The sequence below is a fragment of the Vanrija albida genome (assembly GCF_041260175.1).
Source record: "Vanrija albida strain AlHP1 chromosome Unknown contig_1, whole genome shotgun sequence".
In the NCBI taxonomy this organism is placed as follows: Eukaryota; Fungi; Basidiomycota; class Tremellomycetes; order Trichosporonales; family Trichosporonaceae; genus Vanrija; species Vanrija albida.
In genome coordinates, this window is record NW_027191420.1 from 292,487 (window position 1) to 312,925 (window position 20,439).

General features: G+C 62.5%; 9 protein-coding genes across 9 annotated transcripts; 4 read left to right on the plus strand and 5 right to left on the minus strand.

The window, feature by feature from the left end:
* Positions 1-148: 148 nt before the first annotated feature.
* On the plus strand, positions 149-2,589 carry DBP6 (ATP-dependent RNA helicase dbp6; the record flags this gene model as incomplete). The annotated part of the gene is made up of 5 exons (XM_069348800.1): positions 149-307; positions 341-1,366; positions 1,406-1,585; positions 1,623-1,817; positions 1,855-2,589. The coding sequence occupies 5 exons, from the start codon at positions 149-151 to the stop codon at positions 2,587-2,589; spliced, it is 2,295 nt and encodes a 764-aa protein (XP_069212344.1).
* A 317-nt stretch (positions 2,590-2,906) lies between these two features.
* On the plus strand, positions 2,907-7,843 carry Q8F55_000146 (uncharacterized protein; the record flags this gene model as incomplete). The annotated part of the gene is made up of 18 exons (XM_069348801.1): positions 2,907-3,029; positions 3,077-3,145; positions 3,179-3,299; positions 3,334-3,943; positions 3,985-4,420; positions 4,456-4,659; positions 4,705-4,929; positions 4,967-5,095; positions 5,135-5,401; positions 5,447-5,626; positions 5,666-5,913; positions 5,949-6,053; positions 6,088-6,139; positions 6,177-6,415; positions 6,454-6,802; positions 6,841-6,947; positions 6,988-7,275; positions 7,312-7,843. The coding sequence occupies 18 exons, from the start codon at positions 2,907-2,909 to the stop codon at positions 7,841-7,843; spliced, it is 4,284 nt and encodes a 1,427-aa protein (XP_069212345.1).
* Positions 7,844-8,339: 496 nt separating this feature from the next.
* Q8F55_000147 (uncharacterized protein) lies at positions 8,340-10,373 on the plus strand (the record flags this gene model as incomplete). The annotated part of the gene is made up of 2 exons (XM_069348802.1): positions 8,340-8,712; positions 8,917-10,373. 2 exons carry the CDS (start codon positions 8,340-8,342, stop codon positions 10,371-10,373), a joined length of 1,830 nt encoding a protein of 609 aa, XP_069212346.1.
* Positions 10,374-10,856: 483 nt separating this feature from the next.
* Positions 10,857-12,979, plus strand: TOM70 (TOM (translocase of outer membrane) complex component; the record flags this gene model as incomplete). The annotated part of the gene is made up of 5 exons (XM_069348803.1): positions 10,857-11,211; positions 11,315-11,506; positions 11,551-11,697; positions 11,735-12,566; positions 12,646-12,979. The coding sequence occupies 5 exons, from the start codon at positions 10,857-10,859 to the stop codon at positions 12,977-12,979; spliced, it is 1,860 nt and encodes a 619-aa protein (XP_069212347.1).
* Positions 12,980-14,312: 1,333 nt separating this feature from the next.
* Positions 14,313-15,254, minus strand: Q8F55_000149 (uncharacterized protein; the record flags this gene model as incomplete). The annotated part of the gene is made up of 1 exon (XM_069348804.1): positions 14,313-15,254. One exon carries the CDS (start codon positions 15,252-15,254, stop codon positions 14,313-14,315), a length of 942 nt encoding a protein of 313 aa, XP_069212348.1.
* Positions 15,255-15,498: 244 nt separating this feature from the next.
* Q8F55_000150 (uncharacterized protein) lies at positions 15,499-16,509 on the minus strand (the record flags this gene model as incomplete). Its single annotated transcript, XM_069348805.1, has 1 exon — positions 15,499-16,509. The coding sequence occupies one exon, from the start codon at positions 16,507-16,509 to the stop codon at positions 15,499-15,501; it is 1,011 nt and encodes a 336-aa protein (XP_069212349.1).
* Positions 16,510-17,229: 720 nt separating this feature from the next.
* On the minus strand, positions 17,230-18,165 carry Q8F55_000151 (uncharacterized protein; the record flags this gene model as incomplete). The annotated part of the gene is made up of 2 exons (XM_069348806.1): positions 17,230-17,603; positions 18,000-18,165. The coding sequence occupies 2 exons, from the start codon at positions 18,163-18,165 to the stop codon at positions 17,230-17,232; spliced, it is 540 nt and encodes a 179-aa protein (XP_069212350.1).
* Positions 18,166-18,433: 268 nt separating this feature from the next.
* Positions 18,434-19,363, minus strand: Q8F55_000152 (uncharacterized protein; the record flags this gene model as incomplete). Its single annotated transcript, XM_069348807.1, has 1 exon — positions 18,434-19,363. The coding sequence occupies one exon, from the start codon at positions 19,361-19,363 to the stop codon at positions 18,434-18,436; it is 930 nt and encodes a 309-aa protein (XP_069212351.1).
* A 257-nt stretch (positions 19,364-19,620) lies between these two features.
* Q8F55_000153 (uncharacterized protein) lies at positions 19,621-20,381 on the minus strand (the record flags this gene model as incomplete). Its single annotated transcript, XM_069348808.1, has 3 exons — positions 19,621-20,009; positions 20,053-20,274; positions 20,312-20,381. 3 exons carry the CDS (start codon positions 20,379-20,381, stop codon positions 19,621-19,623), a joined length of 681 nt encoding a protein of 226 aa, XP_069212352.1.
* Between the last annotated feature and the right edge of the window lie 58 nt (positions 20,382-20,439).

Consider the following 20,439-nt stretch of genomic DNA (forward strand, 5'->3'; position numbering starts at 1 on the left):
CGACCGACTTCATGACGCCAACCGAGGTGCGGTCAAGAAAACATTCCCACGGTCGCTCCAGCCTCCAAACCTCCACTCAAGATTTCCAGCTGCTCACCTGCACGAGCAGCAGAAACCATAACATCGCACATCTACACCCCCACACACCATGTCGCTGCCCACGAAGCGCAAGCACGTCATGTTCGACGGCGCTGAGGCCGAGGCCGAGGCAGGCCCGTCGAGCGCGATCCACCCCGACCGTGCCCACTTCCACCCCGACCGCGCCGCGGCCATCGAGAGCGCCCAGCCGGCAGCCAAGAAGCCCAAGGTGCGTTTGAGGGCGAGATTGTGCTGACGGCAGGTCAAATCGAGCAAGAAGAAGCAGTACCTTGCTAAAAAGGCGAGGAGGCAGCGCAAGCTCAAGTCGGCGAAGAAGGCTGCTGCGCCGAAGAACAAGGAGTGGACTGGGGAGGGCGAGGAGAGCGACGACGACGACAGCGAGGCCGAGGACGAGAGCGGGGACGAGGAGGGGGAGACGGAGGAGATGAGCGGCCAGCCTGAGGTCCCTTCAACATCGGGGCCAGTCGACGACGCGACGGCCGAAGCTGCTGCCGAGGCCGACGAGCGCGCCAAGCGGAAAGCGGAGAAGCGAGCGATCCGCGACGCACGTAAAGGCGACCGCAAGGCGAAGCGCGCAGCCGAGCGCGCGGCCAAGGCGGCGCCGAAGCCCAATGGAGAGGCCACTTCATCTGCGCCAGCACCAGCACCTGCGGCCTCGGACGACGAGGACGAGGCCGAGGACGAGGAGCAGGACGATGTGGAGGAGTACGAGCACCCCGAGATCGAGCTCGACACCGACGCCGACGCTGTACCCGACCTGCCTACGCGCCTCACCGGCTCACCATCACCACCGCCGCTCGAGCCGTTCCCCCTCCCGCGGATGGCGGCGGCGCCCGACGCGGCCGTCCTCAGCAGACAAGGCATGCCCACCGGCCTCGAGGACGCGACGTTCATCGACCAGGGGCTGCGGCAGGGTGTAGCTGCGCTCGCTGAGACTCTGGGGTCGGGCACGGCCGGCCTGAGCGAGCGCACACAGAAGCGGCTGGCCGAGCTGGGCGTCGACGAGTTCTTCGCCGTCCAGGCGGCCATCCTGCCCCACCTCCTCAGCCTGCCGCTGGTCCCGCTCCCCCACGCCCAGCTGAGCGACTACCTCATCTCTGCGCCGACGGGTAGCGGCAAGACGCTGGCATATGCCGTACCGATTGTCGAGGTGCTCCGCCAGCGCGTGGTGCCGCGTCTGCGTGCGCTCATCGTCCTGCCGACGCGCGACCTCGTGCTCCAGGTCCGCGAGACGCTCGAGGCGCTCGCGAAGGGTACTGGCTTGCTTGTGAGTTGGAATGAAGATGTGGAAGGTCTAACTCTCCAGATTGGAAGCGTCACTGGCCAGCACTCGTTCGCGCATGAGCAGGCCCAGCTTGTTGGTAGCCTCGACGAGCAGCTCCTCGGCGGATCGTCAAAACTCGACATCCTCATCGCCACGCCTGGAAGGCTGATGGACCACCTGGCGAGCACCCCAAACTTTACGCTCCAGCACTTGCGCTTCCTGGTAAGCTGATCGGTGCCTCCATTCAGCTGACGCCCAGGTTATCGACGAGGCAGACCGGCTCCTCACACAAAGCTTCCAGAACTGGCTGGCCCAGGTCCTCGCGCATGCCCGCCCACCAAGTGCCGAGGCTGATCGCAAGGCGAGCACCCACGACGCGGTGGCCTCGAGCTGGGCGGAGCCACTGGGTCTTGCCAGCGGCGAGTGGGAGGGTTCAGACCCTGTCCAGAGCACGGTGGGTTCGTGAGCATCGTACATTTCTGACCCGCCAGTGCCAAAAGCTTCTGTTCTCCGCGACGCTCACCCGCGACCCGGCCAAGGTTGCCGCCCTCGACCTCTCGTCACCACAGTACTACATCGTGCAGTCGACATCCAACCCCCTCTCGGCCACGGCTGTCGGCTCGTCATTCGCGCTGCCATCAGAGCTCACGGAACGCATGCTCATCCTCCCACCTGCCCTCAAGCCCCTCAACCTCATCCACCTGCTCCATGCGCCCCAGTTCAACGCGACACCCGCTCTTGTCTTCACCAAGTCTGTGGAGGCCGCCACCCGTCTCGTCAAGCTTCTCGAGTTCTTCGAGGACGCGTTCATTGGCGGCAACAAGCGCGTCACGGTGCGTGGTTACACACGAGACATGGCGCCCGCCGAGCGCAAGCGTCTGCTCAAGGACTTCTCCGACGGCAAGGTCGACGTCATTGTCTGCTCAGACTTGGTGGCCCGTGGTATGGACCTGCCGCAGGTCGCGCACGTCATCTCGTACGACACGCCGCTCGACATGACCAAGTACGTCCACCGTGCGGGACGTACAGCGCGTGCCGGTCGCGAGGGTACTGCCTGGACGCTGGTGGAGAAGCAGGAGGCCCTCCACTTCAAGGGCATGCTCAAGGGCGCTGGCCACGAGGCGGCTGTCAAGAAGGTCAAGGTCAAGGAGGACGAGCTCGACGGATACAAGGAGAGTTACGAGATCGCGATGAAGCGATTGCGCGAGGTGTACGGGCGGGACTAGGGGGGTTGGTCGAAGGTGTATCTCGTTGGGACCATGGTCATCATCATCACATGCATGTCATAATAGAACCGGGACGCGCTCGAGAGCGACGTCGCATGAGAGCGCAGCATGGCATCGCCACAGCTTAGCAGCGGGCAGTGGAAGCGTGCTTATGTAAGCGCCCCGGATGCGCCATGACACCGTGCTCGCTACCCCGCATTTCCCTGTCCCACTCTGTCGCAGTCGGCCGCGAGCCGTCACTCGAGCCCATCTCGTCGACAACAACATTAGCATCTTTCAACAACGACTGGGCTCTGCACAACACTGCCCGAGCCAACATGGCGTATCCGGGCGGAGGATCACCAGTGCGACCGAGCATCGAGCGGCTCGGCACGAGCGTCTCGACCGGCGGGCACGGCATGCTCTTCAACGACGACTCGTCGGTAGACGAGGGCGAGACGGTGGGTGACAGCTGTGTGCCGCCTCCACATCAGCTAACCCAACCCAGGTCGAGTCATTAATGTCCAAGCTGGCGATCGAGCGGAGAGTGCAGTATGGCGCTGAGAAGATGCTCGATGTGGGTCGCGCCTCGGTCCGTCACTGACCCCAGGTCATGGAGCAGCGCACCGGCGACAGCCAGGAACAGATCAAGGAGCGCATCACGGCGCAGCTCGAGGTCTCCAACGACAAGATCAAGCTGCTCGAGTCGCGGCTCGAGCGGCTGCGCGGAGGTGGGTCCCCCGCGTCGGCGAGCACTGACCCCAGGCGCGCAGCAGCACCGGCAGCCGCGGGGGCCGAAGCGGCTGAACGGGGGCGTGGCCGCGCCGCTCTCGACGTCGGCCTCGAGCTCGATGCTCCTCGGCCCCGGGCGGCAGCCCTCACGGACCGGCACGAGTGTCGGCCGCGGCGGGCCGCTCACGCCCGACCGCGGCGCGCCCGACTTCTTCGGCACGCCGAGCAAGCGCCCGGCGCAGGCGCCGCCGACGCTCGCGAGCAGTCTTGAGGACGGGTACTTTGCGTACAACCCCGCTACTGAGGTGGACGCCAACATCACGGTGCAGAAGGACGCGTTCCAGGCCACGGCGAGGCAGCTCCGTGCGCTGGCCCGCTCGGCGACAGAGGGCAAGGGCAAGGAGCCGGAGCGCGGGGACGAGCCGTGGGAGGCCATGACGCGGTTGACGGATCTGTTCAAGCAGAGCCCGGCGCTCAGAGTGCATGTCGAGATTGAGGACGTGCTGCAGAGCGTGCTGCTGTTTCTCGCCGACGACTCGACCTACCGCCGTCGCGCGGCAGCATACCGCTTGTTCAGGTACATGCTCACGCGGCTGAGCTGGGGGCGAATGATCAACGCGGGGCTGCAGTGGATCATCATTAGGTGAGCTGAGTAGTTGTTTTCTTGTTAAGCTGACACCCCAGGACATTCACGCGCGACGCCAAGGCCGTGCACGAGCGCGAGCAGGCGCTGAGGCTCCTCCGCGCCGTCGTCGTGCTCCCCGAGCTGAGCGCGAGGGAGATCGGCATCCTCCACCGCCAGTCGGTCAGCAGCCTGACCGAGGACCCGATCACGGTGCTCCTCAAGCACCGGGTCCCGCTCCAGCAGGGGCTGGTGCGCGCGATTGTCAGCGCCGCAGAGAACCAGGACGACGCGATGCGCATCGTGTGCATGGAGACACTGGTGGAGATTGCACTGCTCGACCTCGAGTGCCTTCTGCGGGCGGACGCCTTCCGCATCGTGCTCAACGCGCTCAAGGACGGGCCGTGGGAGCTCGGCCTAGGGATCACGGCCGCGCTGCTGTACCTCGTCAATCTGCCAGAGACGCGCGAGCTGATGATACCTGGCTCTGACGTCGAGGTAGGTACGTGGCGAGGGTCGTTCTAACCTACCAGACCGTGCTCGTCGGCTTGACAGAGAACTACGGCAAGGTGTCCCTGCGGCAGATGCAGCGCCACCTCGACGAGCTGGACCACTGCGTACGCAACGTCGGCATGCTGCTCGGCACCTGGTCGGGCATGCTCTACCTCTGCATGGACAACTGCCGCGCCGTCAAGTCACTCATCAGCTCACTGCATGTGCCCATGCCTGAAATGAGGGTGTGTTAGCTTCGATGCTGGGTTTCTGGAGCTGACACGCCCCAGAACGCCCTGCTCGACCTCTTCTTCAGTGCCTTCCGCATCAAGGCGCCGTCGTGGACATCTGCATTCCTCGACGGCCGCCGGCTAACGGTCTACAACCGCACATTCGACGCGTCCAACCAGCTGCAGGAGAACCTCGACGAAGATGAACCGCCACAGCCGCTGAACCTGTGCGACCACTACGTCGCGTTCTTGCTCGCAGTGTTCATCGAGTCTGGTCTGATCGAGGTGAGGTGGAAATACCTGAGCGGTGCTGACCTCTCAGGCATTGGTTGCACTGGTGCAAGATGAGGAGTGTGAGCAGGGCGTGCGCCGCAAGTCGACACTACTGTTGGGCGAGATCCTGCAGCTGGCAAATAGAGTCTTGCCTCTTCAGTACGCGGCCCAGATTCAGGTGAGCTTCTGGGTAACCGTGGATTGAGCTGACAGCCAGTCGCTACCCCGCCTGTTCTCCGGCGTCACTGAGTTCTCCAAGCCAGATGAGCGGAATGCCGCGCTGTCGGCGCTGTCCTCTATCGACAGTCTGTTCAGGAACAACCGCAAGAGGGTCCACGGCGAGATTGTCAACCGCAGCCGGCTAGCCCCAAGCTCGGTACAGGAGTCGCTGAAGAGGAGCCAGCGGCAGGTGCAGCAGGTGAAGCTGCGCCTCGGCCTACAAATGGACGACAAGGCGTTCCAACTCATGATCAACGAGTCGGGGGTAGGTGCTGAGGCGAGTTCGGCTGGTCAGCACTAACACCATCAGGTCTTACTCTCTCGAGATCACACCAAGTGGAACTACGACGTTATAATGGACCTGCTTCAAGGCCCGCTCCTCAACCCCAAGCGCTTAGACGAGGTCATGAAGGCGACCAAGTTTATCCGCCGCCTCTTCTCCTTCCTCCACCCCTTCAACAACCGGTTCAGCAGCATCTTGCGCACGAGGGTGAGTTGGTCTGGACGTTCTCTAGCTAACTCTCCACAGCCAAACCACAAATGGGTCCGCCTCGCCTGCGCACTGTTGACTACCATGCTGGTCAACCCCGAGGGCCAGCGCGCACTGTCCGAGGACAAGCTGCTGCGGCAGATCGTCGAGTGTCTCACAGAGCTGGACCAGTACGCGGGCCAGCCGAGTGCCCAGCCTGTCTTTGCAAGAGAGCGGCTAGAGAACACCCTCACGTACGGGTACTTTGAGATGATTGGTACCCTCAGCAAGCACAGCGCGGGCATCAAGTGAGTGTGGAGCTGGCGCCATAGCTGACGAGTAGGCTTCTGGAGAAGTTCAAGTTCTTCACATGCTTCCATCACTTGTGCGAGCTGCGATCACGGGACGACATCATCAAGCTCATTATCGAGTGCTTCGACTACACAATGTACGTCGTCTCGCCGGCCCTGAGCTAATGACAGCGATGCCCACCAGAGAATCGTCCTCTCCAAGGCCCTCACATCGAGTTACATGGTGAGTTGGCCGACTCCATGGCTGCTAACTCTGGCAGGAGACGCGTCTCTTTGCAACCCACCACCTTGGCCGCCTACTACACGAGTCTCCCGATCTTACTGACTGGGCAATACAACTCCTCATCACCCAGTTGTACGACCCAGCCATCGAAGTCTGCGAGATCGCAGTCATGTACCTTGAGGAGGCGTGCACCGACCCCGTCAACCTCGAGAAGGTTGTTCACCTCTCGCCTACGTTGGAGCACCTTGGCGACATTGGAGCCAACTTGTTCTTGAGGTGGGTGAACAACTGTACAGTTGGAGCTAACCCACCAGGTTCATGTCCACATCTGTCGGCTTCAGATATCTGCAGCACGCCAACTATGTCGACTACGAGCTGGAAAGCTGGCTGGGAGAGCACAACCTCCTCTACGTCATCGAGGTCGAGTCATTCGTGTCCAAGACGATTCGTCCGTTCGCCCGTGATTCGGTGGACGACTACTGGGCATACGAGGGGACCGCACCCACTCACTTCTTTGGCGAGCTGTGCAAGACACCCGAGGGTTGCCAGTACTTGAGGGAGAAGGGCCTTGTGCCCGCATTTGCCGAGATTGTCCGCCAGCATGGCATGGAGGCGTCGGACCAGTCGCTCATGGCGAGTGTAAAGAGTGCTCTCTGGGTCTTGGTGAGTCGCGTAAACCCCCCGCGCCGCTGACAACACAGGGTAATATCGGCTCCACCGAAGGCGGTCTTGCGTTCCTCGAAGACGAGGAGATCATCGAGGTCATCATTGAGATTGCCGAGAAGTCGCCAGTCCTGACGTTGAAGGGGTGGGTTACTCGCCGCCTACTGCGTCCGCTAACCCAACAGTACTTCCTTCTTCGTCATTGGTCTCATCTCGTCGACTCAGATGGGGGCCGAGATACTGGAGGAATACGGCTGGGTCGCCACGCGCACTCCCATGGGCCAGACAACAGGCCTGTGCTTGCCAAATGACCTCACGCGTTTCGCGCAGATCGAGCCGTGGAGGCCACGCCGTGTGGACCCCACAACGCCGCCGCTGCCTGTACTCACGGGCTTGGAGGGCGAGGTGATGGGGATGATCTCCAAGCTGAGCAACTACGTCCTTGCTGCCGGTGCCATGAACAATCTCAAACGGTGGGTCCCCCCTCTTCTCGGTAGCTGACCCGCCAGTGTCCGTAACCGCCACCCTCGTCTATTCCACTCTGTGACCTTTTTCCACCGAGCCATGCGGGCGATCTCGACCAACCACTTCCAGGCGCCGGTGAGGAAGTTTATCCTCGACCTCTTCGACGTCCAGATTGGACCACACACGCTGCCAAGGCTAGCGCACGTCGAGAGAGGGTCGTACATCCAGGGCCCACCCCACCCCGACGTCATCACTGCGGGAGCCACTCCCGGAGTCTTATCTGGCGGTGCGCCGATTGTCGACAGCCCCGGTGTGGCAGAGAACATCTCGCCCACAGATACAGAAAGCCGGCCACGGGCGAGTTCATCGCCAGGTCGTGAGCCGCCCCAGCGCGAACGACGGACACGCAGCATCACTATCTCGGACCTCGGGTCGAACAGCAACACACCAACGCCAAAGGCGTCGGCGAACGTCCAGCCCGAGGTGAAGCCGGCTGTCCAGCAGGAGGCCAGCAGTAACGGCATGAATGGCCGAGACGAAGTACACGACGAGCCAGAGGAGACGCACGCGCTCTGAGGGAGGTAGATAGGGCACGAGGATGATCTTGATCTGCATCGTCAAATCACAGACAGCGAACCGTTGGCTAACAAGATGTTGACATGGGCTGACTGCGATGTGACGTGACTGCCTTTTGACGCACAGACCTCCACCTCTCAGCCTCCACTTTGCGTCTCCACCATGGCATTTCTGTCTTCCCCGTCTTCCTCGCCTTCCTCGTCTTCCCTCGGCGTCGTCGCCGTCGCCGTCACCGCCGCCCACCCTCCCTCGGCATGCATTCCCCCTCTTAAGGCGCTTCACCCCCCTCATCCACCTCTCCATCACTCCATCCACCTCCCTGTCCTTCCCTTCTCCACTCACCGTCGACTCACCCTCCTCCCCCCCATCGCATCCCCCGTCCACCATGACCCAGCCTCGCAGCATGAGCATGCTGCCTCAACAGCGTCGAGCCAACACAGCCCTCCCCAACCGGCAGCCCCTATTCCCCCCCGCGGTCGGCGGGGTCAGCAGGCCCATGCTTCCCCAGCGGTCAGAGACGCCTTCCCCCTTCATCGACCCGAACCCAAGCGTGCTCCGGCACGGTCTGTTCGCCAACCAGCGGTACGCGGCCGACGAGTACGAGCAAGACGAGGGGCCCCTCTTCCCCTCGTCCCAGCCCGAGTCAAGAGCGAGGCTCAACGACTCGTACCGCCCCCTTCTTTCCGCCAACAACCGCGGCATTGCGCAGAGCCCGCTCGTCGCCCAACGCAACCTGACTCGCACCATGTCCACGCTGCCGCAGTCACAGTTCTCGACAATTGAGGAGCATCAGGTCCAGCAATCCACGGCGCCGGCCCAACCCCAGGGGAAGCAGAATATCAGCGACCTCATCATGAAGGCGCTGACTCGTGAGTACTGATCGTTGATGCCGCTGACACCCAGGCACCGACGGCAAGATTGACTCGCTGGCCGAGGCCATACAGACCAATCGCGACGGCCTGCACGATCTGCGCACGAGCATCAAGGCCTTGCCGACGCGTGAGGAGGTGAGGGAGGAGATACAGGAGACAGGTGGGTCGCAGGTGGCAGGGAAGGCACGACTGACGCCACAGTGTCGCAGAACATTACCGACGTGGTGTCAAGCCTCACCAACGCGGTGAAGAATGCGATTCAGCCACTCGTCGACACTACTTCTGGGATCGTGGGCCAGCTCGACATGATCAAGGCTGCGGTCGGTGACTTGAGCGTGACAACGGCCAGCGGTGGGGGCGACAGTGTTCGTGACACGCGCGCATCGTGGACATTGGCTGACCTTCCTTCTCAGCGAACAGAACGCCTCCTCGACGGCTTGCTCGACAGCCTCAAGCCGATCAACGAGCTCAAAGTGGCCCTGCAGGACGTCAAGGACTTGCCACAGGCCCTCCTTACCGTTGCGACATTTGCCGAGTCTGTGAGGCTCCTCAAGAAGAAGGTGGCTGTGGAGGAGGCGTCCCTCACGCCCCCACCAACCCAGGCGCGGCCGGAGTCACTGGCTCCGCTCCAACCGACACCCAACGCCATGGCCCCCATGGCTTCCTCGTCAACCCTCGGCTGGTTATCGCCGACACTGACGCCCACAACACCCGCCGCCGCTGCCGCGTCGGCCGAAATGATCGCGGCCATCAAGATCTTCCACGAGGACGTCGCGTACCTCCGCCTCACTGGAGTCGGCGACCACACTGCCGCGATTCGCAAGCTGGGCGAAATCGCCACCGCCACACAAACTGGCGTGGACACGGCGACGGCTCGGGTTTCCGACCTTTCCAAGCGCATCGACTCGCTGCAAACCACTGTCACAGGCAGCTCTACGGGCGAGACTGGCACGTCATCGCAGGAGTCCATCACGCCGTCCAACTTACCAGCACCCAAGAACACACTCAAGCGCAAGGCTGCCCCCAGGAAGCCCAAAGGCGAGCCCGCTGCCCCAGCACCCGTCGACACGCCCCAACCCAACGAGCCGGGGCACGACGTCTTTGGCCCTGTCGTACCCATCACCGAGGCTCCAGCGGCCAAGAGGAAGAGGGCCCCGTCCACGAAGGCCCCCGCCGCTCCCAAGAAGCGAGCCACCACCGCCGCTCCAAGGAAGGCCCCTGCCGCCCGTTCCCCGACCACTTCCACCGCTCCCAAGAAGCCCATGGCGCGCTCTGTCACTGCTGCACGTGTGCCAGCGAGCTACACGAGACCAGTTGTTGTGCTGGACTCTGATGACAGCCTCGAGAGTCGTTCGCCCGATACGCCGGACGGGTCGCCCCCGGCCCCAGCCAACATCGACGCCATTCCCCTGGGGGACATCCAGTATCCGGGGCACCTCACCAGGAGCGTGGTGAGACGTCTGTCGTCGCCCCCTCCAGCCTCTGGCAGCGGTGCTCAGCCAGCCTCGCCATTCCGCCCCGCCTTCGCCAATCAATTGGTGGGGAGCAGCAGCAGCATACGCACCGAGCAGCCGGCTGGGACCGGTTTTGCGAGACTGGCCTCGCCTGACGACTTCATGGACGACGCGGACCTCGACGCCGCAATCGGCCTATTCTAGTCGTCGGGACGGTACGAGGATCTGTGTAGACATCGTCAGGCAAGTGTGGATAAGCATCTGGTACGAGTACAAGCTGTGCCGTTGCCGTGTGCCAACAGTGTGCCATACAAAGACGACCCAAAGCCATGCAATCGAGGTAGGGCTGCACCCCGCCGTCAGCCAACGCAAGCCGAAAGGATGCCGGCCGCCACCAGTCAGCAGCGCACACAGCGTAGGCGCAGCAGCAGTCCTTCCGCCAACTGCGCACTGCCGGGCTAGATGACGTTTTGACCCGACGACTCGGTCGCTGACGGAAGCAAAATCTTGGAAGGGCGGAGCTCGCGTCTGTCGCTCGGCAGTGGTCGTCAGTGTTCCATTGCCAAAGCAGCAAAGTGTGCATCTGCCTCTGCCCTCCTCATCGCCGCCGCCGTCGACGCCGCATCAACTCGTCGCCGTCGCTAAAAACAGTCGTAAAAGACTAGTCTACCCCCACACTCGCTCACCATGGCACCCGTCCCACCCGTCGAGGCCGCGGCCCCTCCCCAGTCGCTCGTCGACCGCGCGACCCGCTTCGTCGAGGAAAACCAGAAGCTCATCCTCATCGGCGCCGGTGTCGCGGCCGCCGCCGGTGCTGGATACTACCTCTACTCGCGCAGCAGCGACTCGAAGGGAGACGGCCCGGCCGCGCCCCCGTCGACCGGCAGCGGCAGCAGCAGCAGCAAGAACAAGAAGAAGAAGAAGGGTAAAAAGGACAAGTTCCTCAAGGGCGAGGGCACGGACGGCCCCCTCCTCGAGGAGATCAAGCCGGCCGAGAAGAAGGTGGACGAGAAGGCTGTCGCGGTTGACGACTACCTCGAGGGTGAGTGGGTGTGCGCGGGTCGGGCGTGCTCGCGGCGCAGGGCGCTAGCGGCGTGACTCGGGACGCCGACTGCTCGGCAGAGGCACCGGCGCTAACCTCGCAGGCGTGCCCAAGGACGAGGCCGGCCTCGCGGCCCTCTCAGACGCCGAGCGCAACGCCCTCGGTGCCACCCTCAAGGACAGGGGAAACAAGCTGTACAGCAAGAAGGAGTTCAAGAAGGCCGTCGAGTGCTACTCCAAGGCCATCGAGGTGTCGGTCAAGAAGGACGCCGTGTTCTACTCTAACCGTGCTGCTTGTGAGTGGAGCGCCGACCGATAAGGACCGCCGCTGATGTGCCAGGCTACACAAACTACTCGCCGCCCGAGTACGAGCTCTGTGTCAAGGACTGCGACGAGGCGCTCAAGCTTGACCGCACGTACATCAAGGCTCTGAAGAGGAGAGCAACTGCTCTTGAGCGTCTCGACCGCGACGAGGAGGCCGTTCGGGGTGGGTCTGAGAGCGTTGAACACCCACTGACATTCAGACTTCACCGCGTGCACCATCATTGAGCGCTTCCAGGACGAGGCTGCCGCCGCCGCCGTTGAGAGGTGTCTCAAGAAGCTTGCGGCTCGCCGGGCAAAGGAGATCCTCGACTCGCGCGAGACCAAGCTCCCCTCGCCCACCTTCATCTCGTCGTACCTCGCCGCGTTCCGCCCCCACGCCAAGCCCGTCGTGCCCGAGAAGCCCACCGACGGCGACAATACGCTGTCGCTTGCCTTTGACGCGCTCGAGGCCGCCGACTACGTGCACACCGTGTCGCTCGTCAACGAGGCCATTGAGCAGGGCATCTCGACCAAGCAGGGCGAGGCCGAGGCCTACAACCTGCGCGGAACGTTCAAGTTCCTCATTGGCGACTCGCTCGGCGCCAAGGCCGACCTTGAGAAGTCGCTCGACCTCGTCCCCGACTTTGTCCAGTCGTGGGTCAAGATTGCCAGCGTGCACATGGAGCTTGGCGACGCCACGAACGCGTTTGCCGACTTTGAGACGGCCATCAGCCACAACGCGGCCGACCCCGACATCTACTACCACCGTGGCCAGGTCTTCTTCATCATGGGCGAGCACGACAAGGCCATTGCCGACTACAACAAGTCGATCGAGCTCGACGACACGTTCATCTTCACGCACGTCCAGGCCGCCGTCGCGCAGTACAAGCAGGGCGAGGTCGCCAAGTCGATGGCTGCGTTCCGTCGCATTCTCCGCCAGTTCCCCACGCGCGGCGAGCCATCCAACTACTACGGCGAGATCCTGCTCGACCAGCAGAAGTTCTCCGAGTCGGTCGAGAGGTTTGAGCGCTCGATTGAGCTGGACCAGGACCGGTGAGTGGGCGTCGCTGCGAGCAGGGTGGCTCGCAGGGCTGGTTACGAGTGCCAGGAGTAGACGGCTGACACACCCTAGCAAACCCCGCAACGTCCTCCCCTACGTCAACAAGGCGCTGGCCCTGTTCCAGTGGAAGCAGGACATCCAGGCTGCCGAGTCGCTCTGCAAGGAGGCATTGGAAATCGACCCCGACTGTGACGTTGCGGTGGCGACGCTTGCGCAGCTGTCGCTCCAGCAGGGCAAGATTGACGAGGCGATCAAGTGGTTTGAGAAGAGCGGCAACCTTGCGAGAACCGAGGGCGAGCTCATCAACGCCATCACGTACGAGCACGCGTCGCGCGCCCAGGCCGCGTTCCTCAAGAACTTCCCCGAGTTTGCAGAGCGCTTGGGGCAGATTGCGCAGGGTGTGTAAGTGGGTGCGCCCTGGTGGTGCGGGAGGGAGGGAGGGGAGGATATTGACGGCGTTCACGACGGCGAGGCCGTCTCATCACATTTGGCAGAGGTAGACGGGGGGGGGGGGGGGGGGGGGGGGGAGGAGGATTGGCGGTCGATATGACCTAGGCGTAGTGCAGACTTGACTATCACGGCTGAGTAATGCCCGCGATGTGCATGCAACCTCTCATGGCTTGTAGAGCGAGCAGCGAGCTGCCCGAAGGGCAGCGAGTGTGTGTGGGCGAGGGGCCGAGGGGCGACAATGGGCCACGCACTGCCGACGCACACTGTACACTGATCGGCCCAACCCGCCCGTGGCTGCTTTGTTGATCGCCGCCGAAATTTTGCACGCGACCTGTCCGTCACCGCCGAACCCCCCCGCACCCATCGCCCAACCGTCCGACGACAACAAGCACACCCAGCCAGCAATGCATACCAGCTCACGCACTACAAATGTAAGGCCCACCGCCCCACACGCAACCACAGCCACGCGCGCCCCTTGCGAGGGCGCGCGCGACGCCTGGCCGCGCGTTGGGGACTGAGACGGCCGTATCTCTACCCAGATCCGCGCTGACGCTCGACTCGACGTGGGACCGCAAAAGCGCGCCGAAGAGCAACACGGGAAAAGTGAACGCGTGGGATGCCGCACAGATGGGGGATAGGAGATGCGCAGATGGTGGGTTATATAGCCTGCGAGGGGGAGGGGTGCGAGCGGAGGGGAGGGGAGGGGGGCGAGGAGGGGGCCAGGATTATTTTTCGCGGATTTTCTCCGTTTATCCCGTTGGTCACGTGCGTCCGGGTACGGGGTGGGGGGTGGCGGCGGGGGGTGAGTCTGTGAGCAGGGGGTTGTGCAGCGGTTTGGTTGATGGTGGATGGATGGATGGAGAGAATAGTTGAGAGTTGAGAGAGGAAGAGAGAGATGAAGAGGGAGAGAGGAGAAGCGTGCGTGTCGGCTGGTGTGTGCAGCGTGCGCAGTGCGCCCCGGAGCGAGGGCGTGGGCGCAGGGGTGGCACCGAGGCGGACGATGCGTGAGGCGATCAACCACAATCAATCCATCCCCAACGATACTAGGACAACAGCTGACCCCAGCCTCCAGTAGACACGCCCGCCAAGCGTCACACCGTTCCGCCTCACTACTCCAGTACACCCCCGCCCGCCCCGCCCCAGGGCGAGGAGCCCTCCTCGAGCGCCGCGCCGAACTCTCTGCCTCGAGATGTCGCGTCGCTACCTGGGAGCGGATTATCCTTGTCGAGGTCAGCCGAGTTGCGAGTTGCCACACACACTGGCACCGCCCTCCCAACAGCCTACCTACCTCAAAACCCCTCCGCCATGAGCCACTGGTCGAACGCAGCGCGAAACTCGTCCCCGTCAAACTTCTCGAACGCCGCCGCGCGCCTGCTGAGCGTCGCCGCGCCGTCGCCCCAGCCCAGCTCGACCGCGCGCGCCACCTGCGCCGCGCTCAGGCTGTCCCCCAGGTGGCCCCAGACCATGGCCCACAGCTCTGGCGGCAGCGCGCGTGCATAGTCGGCCGCGGCGAACACATTGAGCGCCGGGAGCAGGCGTGCGCGCGCCCCCCTCCGGTTGGAAGCGAGCGCGTCGCGCGCCTTCCGGCTCCGCTTCCAGCGCGTGCTGCCCGCCTTGTACAGGAAGTCGCCGGCGGTGATGTCGTCCCAGCACGTGCAGTGCGTGCGGCAGGGCTCCTCGTCCTCGCGCATGCAGATGCGGATCAGGGTCCGCTTGCGCGACCACCAAGTCGCTTGGCTCTGAATCTCAGACTTGCCGTTGAGGTCGGTGACGGTGATCGTCCGGAGCTGGGGCAGCGGACCCAAGGCAATGAGCGACCGGACTCGTAGGTGTCGCACAGAGTGGAGCTCGAGGCGACGCACGACTGCTGATGCCGCCCCTGTCGACTCGTGAGAGTGGTCGCCAGGATGGCATGGGGCCCAGTTGACCTCGAGCTCGGTGATGGGCAAGGTGGCTGCCGCATCGGCCAGCACGTCCCGCAGGCGTTTCAGGGCTCGGGGCTCGGGGCCAGTCGTGCGGGCGAGGCGGGACAGCGTAAAGGTAAAGGTCGTCATGTGGCCTGTCTGCTTGGGCTTGGAGATGAACTTGTAGTCGGCGGCGACGGCGCGAAGACGCTCGACGAGATCATTGCGGCGCTCGGTGCTGGTGGCGGGGCCAAGAGCGGAACTGGGTCGGCGGGTACCGACGGAGATGGTTACCCGCCCAATGCTCATCGCGTCCTTTATGGCCATGCTGGTGGGGCTGTAGGGGAAAGGGTGTTAGAGATGAAGGGGTGCATGGATGTGAGAGTTGACAGCTCTTAGCGCTTCCTTATATTCGTTACTTGCAATGTTGACATCTAAGCTACCCGTGCCTCATGATAGCCAGGCACACTCGCTCAATGGCTGGCATTCCAACGGCACAGCATGACAACAGCATGACAAGCAATGCTACAGTCCATGTTGGTATGCGAGGTATGAGTAACGGCTTCAGCTCTCAGAACCCCTCGCTGATAAGCCACTCGTCGAAAGCAGCGCCAAACTCGGCCCCGTCGAGGTGCCGGAAGGCCGCGGCGCGCTTGTCGAGGGTCGCCGCCCCGTCACCCCACCCCAGCTCGACCGCTCTCTCCACTTGCGCCGCGTCCAGGCCGTCGCCGTCGGATAGAAAGCCCCATACCATGCACCACAGCTCCGGGGGCAGAGCACGCGCGTAGTCGGCTGCCGTGAGGATGTTGAGCGCCGCGACTTGTGTTGCCTTCGCTGCGCGCTGGCGGGCTACAACCTTCTTTCGCATGGCGTTCCGCTGCTTGCTTCGCATGCTGGAATGCTTGAACTTGTTGATACCCTCGGCGCGCTCGCCCCAGCAGATGCAGTCTGGCCGGCAGTGCTCTGAATCCGCCTGCAGGCAGATGCGCGCCAACCCCGGGTGAAGCTTGAAGCACTCGGCCACTTGTTCAATCATCTCATACTGCTTCCTGGCGGCCTTGGTGACAACGATGCTCCGGAGCTTGGGGAAGCGTCCACAATGGAGAGAGGAGACAACTGGGTCAAGTGATTGAACTCGCATGATCCGAACCGCGGGGATATCGTCCGCTGGATCGAGTAACGGAGGCCGTAGGTCCGAGCGGATCTCGAGCATACCCAATAATTGGGAGGCTCCGCGGGCCGCAAGATCGCGGTCGCTGGGGGTGGAAGGGTAGAATGGGCGCCAGCTGATGTCGAGATGGGTTAGCTTGGCTGCGGTATCTTTGAAGACGCCCGCCAAGCGTTTTATCGCTTCGTAGTGGGAACTGCCATGGCCGGCCCCGCCGCCGATGGAAATGGTGAATGTCGTCATGCCGTCTTCCTCCTTGGGCTTGGATACGAACTTGTAGTCGGCAGCGACGGCACGAAGAGGAGTTCCGAGGTCGCCCTCGCTCGCGGCGGGGCCAAAGGCAACTATGGGTCTGCGGGTGCCGATAGACACTGTGAACCGCCCAGGGTAGGTTGGAAAGTACAATCTTCCCATGTTGGTGGCGCGCTGGAGTGGACAAGGAGTGAGAGGAGGGGAGTGAAAGAATATGAGAGGGAAGAGACTCGAGCGTTTGTTTACCTATGTATATGGCCGACGCCTGGTGACGACGGCAGCTCATAGGCCTGGGCTCGAGATGACAGCTGTCATACCATCGGCCTCCTCTGGCTCGGACATGGACTTGAAGTCGGCGGCGATGGTGCGAAGAAGAGCAGCGATATCAAAGAACCACCTTGTGCTTGGGGCTGCCAACGGAGATTCTGTATCGCCCATTAGGGAACTGGAAGCCGTTTGGGGCCATGGTGTGTCCACGCTACAGTGGTGGAGTGTGGGAGTTGTGGGGGTGATGACTGTGAGGGCTGAGAGCAGTGGTTCTTACATACGTCACTTCGAAAGCTGACGGATGATGGTTGACGTCGGCGCAAACCCGTGCCTCGAGATGGCATCGGTCGCACCTCGACGCGGCTGGTAGTCATCACTGTCACTGGCAGCGTAGAGTGCCTGAGACGAGACGATTCGACACAGCTGATCGTGTTGTGATGCCGTTTGAAGATATGTTGGCCCTGCGGCTCGATGTGTTGCCTGGCAGTGGGTCAACGAAGACGCCTTAGGGGTGTGGCATTTGTGGCTCTGGATGTTGAATACATACGTTCTTCATCACACAATCTCGCCCCAATAGCCCCTCTGTAATACAACGATGTGCAGTACATCTCGGTCCTAAAATCCCTCGCTGACAAGCCACTGGTCGAGGGCAGCGCCAAATTCGGCCCCGTCGAGGTGCCCGAACGTCGCAGCACGCTTGCTGAGGGTGGCCGCGCCATCGCCCCACCCGAGCTCGACGGCACGCGCGGCCTGGGCCGCGCTCATGCCGTCGCCCGGGAGGAAGCCCCACACCATGTGCCAGATCTCGGTGGGCAGCTTACGGGCGTGCTCTGCCGTGGCGAGGACGTTGAGCGCCGGCACCATGCTTGCTCGTGTTGCGCGGCGGTTGGCCACCAGCGCGTCGCGGGGAACTGTGGCCTTTTTGCTGCGCGCCGTGCCCCGCTTGTGGATGAAGGTACCCTCGGCGATGTCATCCCAGCACGTGCACGCTACGAGGCAGTGTTCCTCTCGAAAGCAAATGCGCAGTATGGACGGCCGATTCTCCAAGAGATTGGTCACATTGCGGACAAGCTCGCCGTGCCCGGTGTGCTTGGTGAGGGTGACTGTCCGAACCGCGGGTAGATTGTTCACTGGATAGAGTTGCGCGGATCGCAGGTGTCTCACAGAGCGGATTTTGAGTATACTCAACAATCCGGAGGCTCCAGAGGCCGCAAAATCACGGTCGCGGGGGGTGGAGGGAGTGACGATGGGGGCCCAGCTGATATCGAGGTGGGTCAAGGTTGCTTGGGTGTCTTTGAAAACGTCGGCCAAGCGCTTCACCGCTTCGCACTGGGGACCGTCACGGCGGGATCCGGAGCTTATAGCAATGGTGAAGGTTGTCATACCGTCTGCCTCCTTGGGCTCGGACATGAACTTGTAGTCGGCGGCGACAGCGCGCAGGGGCGTCACGAGGTCGCCCTCGTTCGAGGCGGGGCCAAGGGCAACTGTGGGTCCGCGGGTACCAACAGAGACTGTGAACCGCCCAGGATAGGTTGGGTAGTACAATCTCATGTTGGTGGCGCGCTGGAGTGGACAAGGAGTGAGAGGGAGGAGTGCAAGGATGTGAGAGGTGGGAGATTCTGGTGTTTGTTTTTATGACCGACGCGTGGTTGACGACGGCGGCCCGTAGGCCGTGCCTCGAGATGACACCTGAACCCAGGCACAGAGTCGTTGGCTTCCACTCGTTCAATGCACCTCCCTAAGCGCATGCATTGCAGGAGTATGCCCAGCCTTACAATAGTCTACGTTGGAGATAGACGACGGTGCAGGAGGACAATCCCTACATCTCGGGCATTCCAAAGCCCTCGAACTCTAGCCACTCATCGACCGCGGCGTTAAACTCGTCGCCTTCGAGGTGTCCCATCGCGGCAGCACGCTTGCCGATGGTCGCGACGGCGTCGTCGCCCCACCCCAGCTCAACCGCTCGAGCAACCTGTGCCATGCTCAGGCCGTCCCCTGAAACGTAATCCCAGACCATGCGCCACAGTTCTGGTGGCAGTGCGGGGGCGTAGTCGGCCGCAGTGAGGATGTTGAGTGCCGTCACCTTCGCTGCCCTCGCTGCGCGCCGGCGAGACCGCATGATGTCGCCCTCGGGGAATGCGTCCCAGCACGTGCAGTGCTTCAGCCCCCCTCGTAGGCAGAGGTGTCGCAAGCCCGGGCTGAGCTTCAAGCACTCGGCCACTTTGGCGACAAGTTTGTCTTTTTCCTTACTGGGGCCGGTGACGACGATGCTCACGACGCTTGGGAGCCTGTACAGGCCTTGGTGTGGGCCGCCGACATATTTGATGACCGGATGGAGTGACGGCACTCGTAGATGTCTGATAGGCGAAACGGCGTTGAACCTATCAAAGAATGGGCTTATGCCCTCGTCTGCCAGCCGACCGCCGCGCTTGAATGATGACCAGGTAATGTCGAGAGTACTGAAGTCGTCCACAGTGTTTAACGCACTCGTCAAGCCGATGAGGGCCTCGTACTCCGGACCGCGCGGTCGGGCTTCGATTGGCACGGTCATGGTGTAGGTCACCATGCCTCTTGTCTCCTCCGGCTCGGACATGCACTCCAGGTCGGTGGCAACGGAGCGCAGCCGATTGGCGAGATCGTCGCTCCGTACCCGTTCCTTGCTAGCGGAGCCAACAACAACCTTGGGGATGGGGGTGCCAACTGAGATGCGGTACTCGCCACCTGGGAGCTCAAAGAATCTTCGGCCCATAGTGATATGTCTGCCGCGGACAGGGTGTGGGAGTTGATGAGATAGAATAATGTGAAGCCTGGGAGCTGTGGTGGTTACACATGTACGTCACTCCAACGACACCAGACCGATGGTTGACGTGGGCGCTGCAATGGTGGCCTGTGCCTCGAGATGGCAACACAGGCACGAGGTCTGGCCTGCACACCCACGCGGTACAAGAAAAGGGATGCATGAACCTGTGGTCGTCTCTATCGTTACTCTATTGATCTGTCTACCCCCTAGACATGGTGGCCACCCTGCTGGGGCGGAGGAGGGTACGCCGCAAGGGGCATGTTGTACCCGTAGCCCGGCTGGACGGAATCGTACACCTGACCGTCCTTGGACTTCTGGGACCTCGAGCGGGCAGTGCAGCACTCGATCATGCCGAGGAGGGGGCAGAGGAAGACGGCGCCAGTTGCGGCGACGAGGAGCCAGTGCGCGATGCCAAAGTTGGAGACGCGCGCGGACGTGTTCCTCCGCAGGTCGTCGCGCAGCGCCGCGAAGAGAACAGACTCGCAGATGAGCGCCGCGAGCGTCGAGATGAAGGCAAAGAGCGAGACGATGCCCGAGACGCAGTATCCCATCTTCTGGGAGCAGAGGGAGATGAGGAAGGCAACTCCGGTGATAACTGGGGTATGAGTATGTGGCAGGAAGAGAAAGGCACGACGTACTGCACGAGATCGGCACCATGACGAGCGACTTTGTCAAAGTCGAGTAGTGGTCCTTGAGGTTGTTGTTGTTCGTCGCGGCACGCACCACCGCTGACAGGTCGTACCCGATATGCTTGGAGCTACACCTTTGAGAGTTGCAGTATCCCAGGACACCGAGACGGAGCGTCGTCGCGTTTGTGGTAATTTGCATGAATGTCAACCTCCGTATGATGGGAGTGGACACTGGGAGTTAGTGCATCGGCGAGGAGAGACGACTAACAGGTCAGGACGAGTAGAATCGCCGTTGCTGCGAACAGCAGGAACATTTGCAAGCCGCCGCCGACGCCCATGGTGTGTTGAGTGGTTTGTGGTGGTGTGGGAGTGGGTCGAGTGGCACTGCCTAGTAGT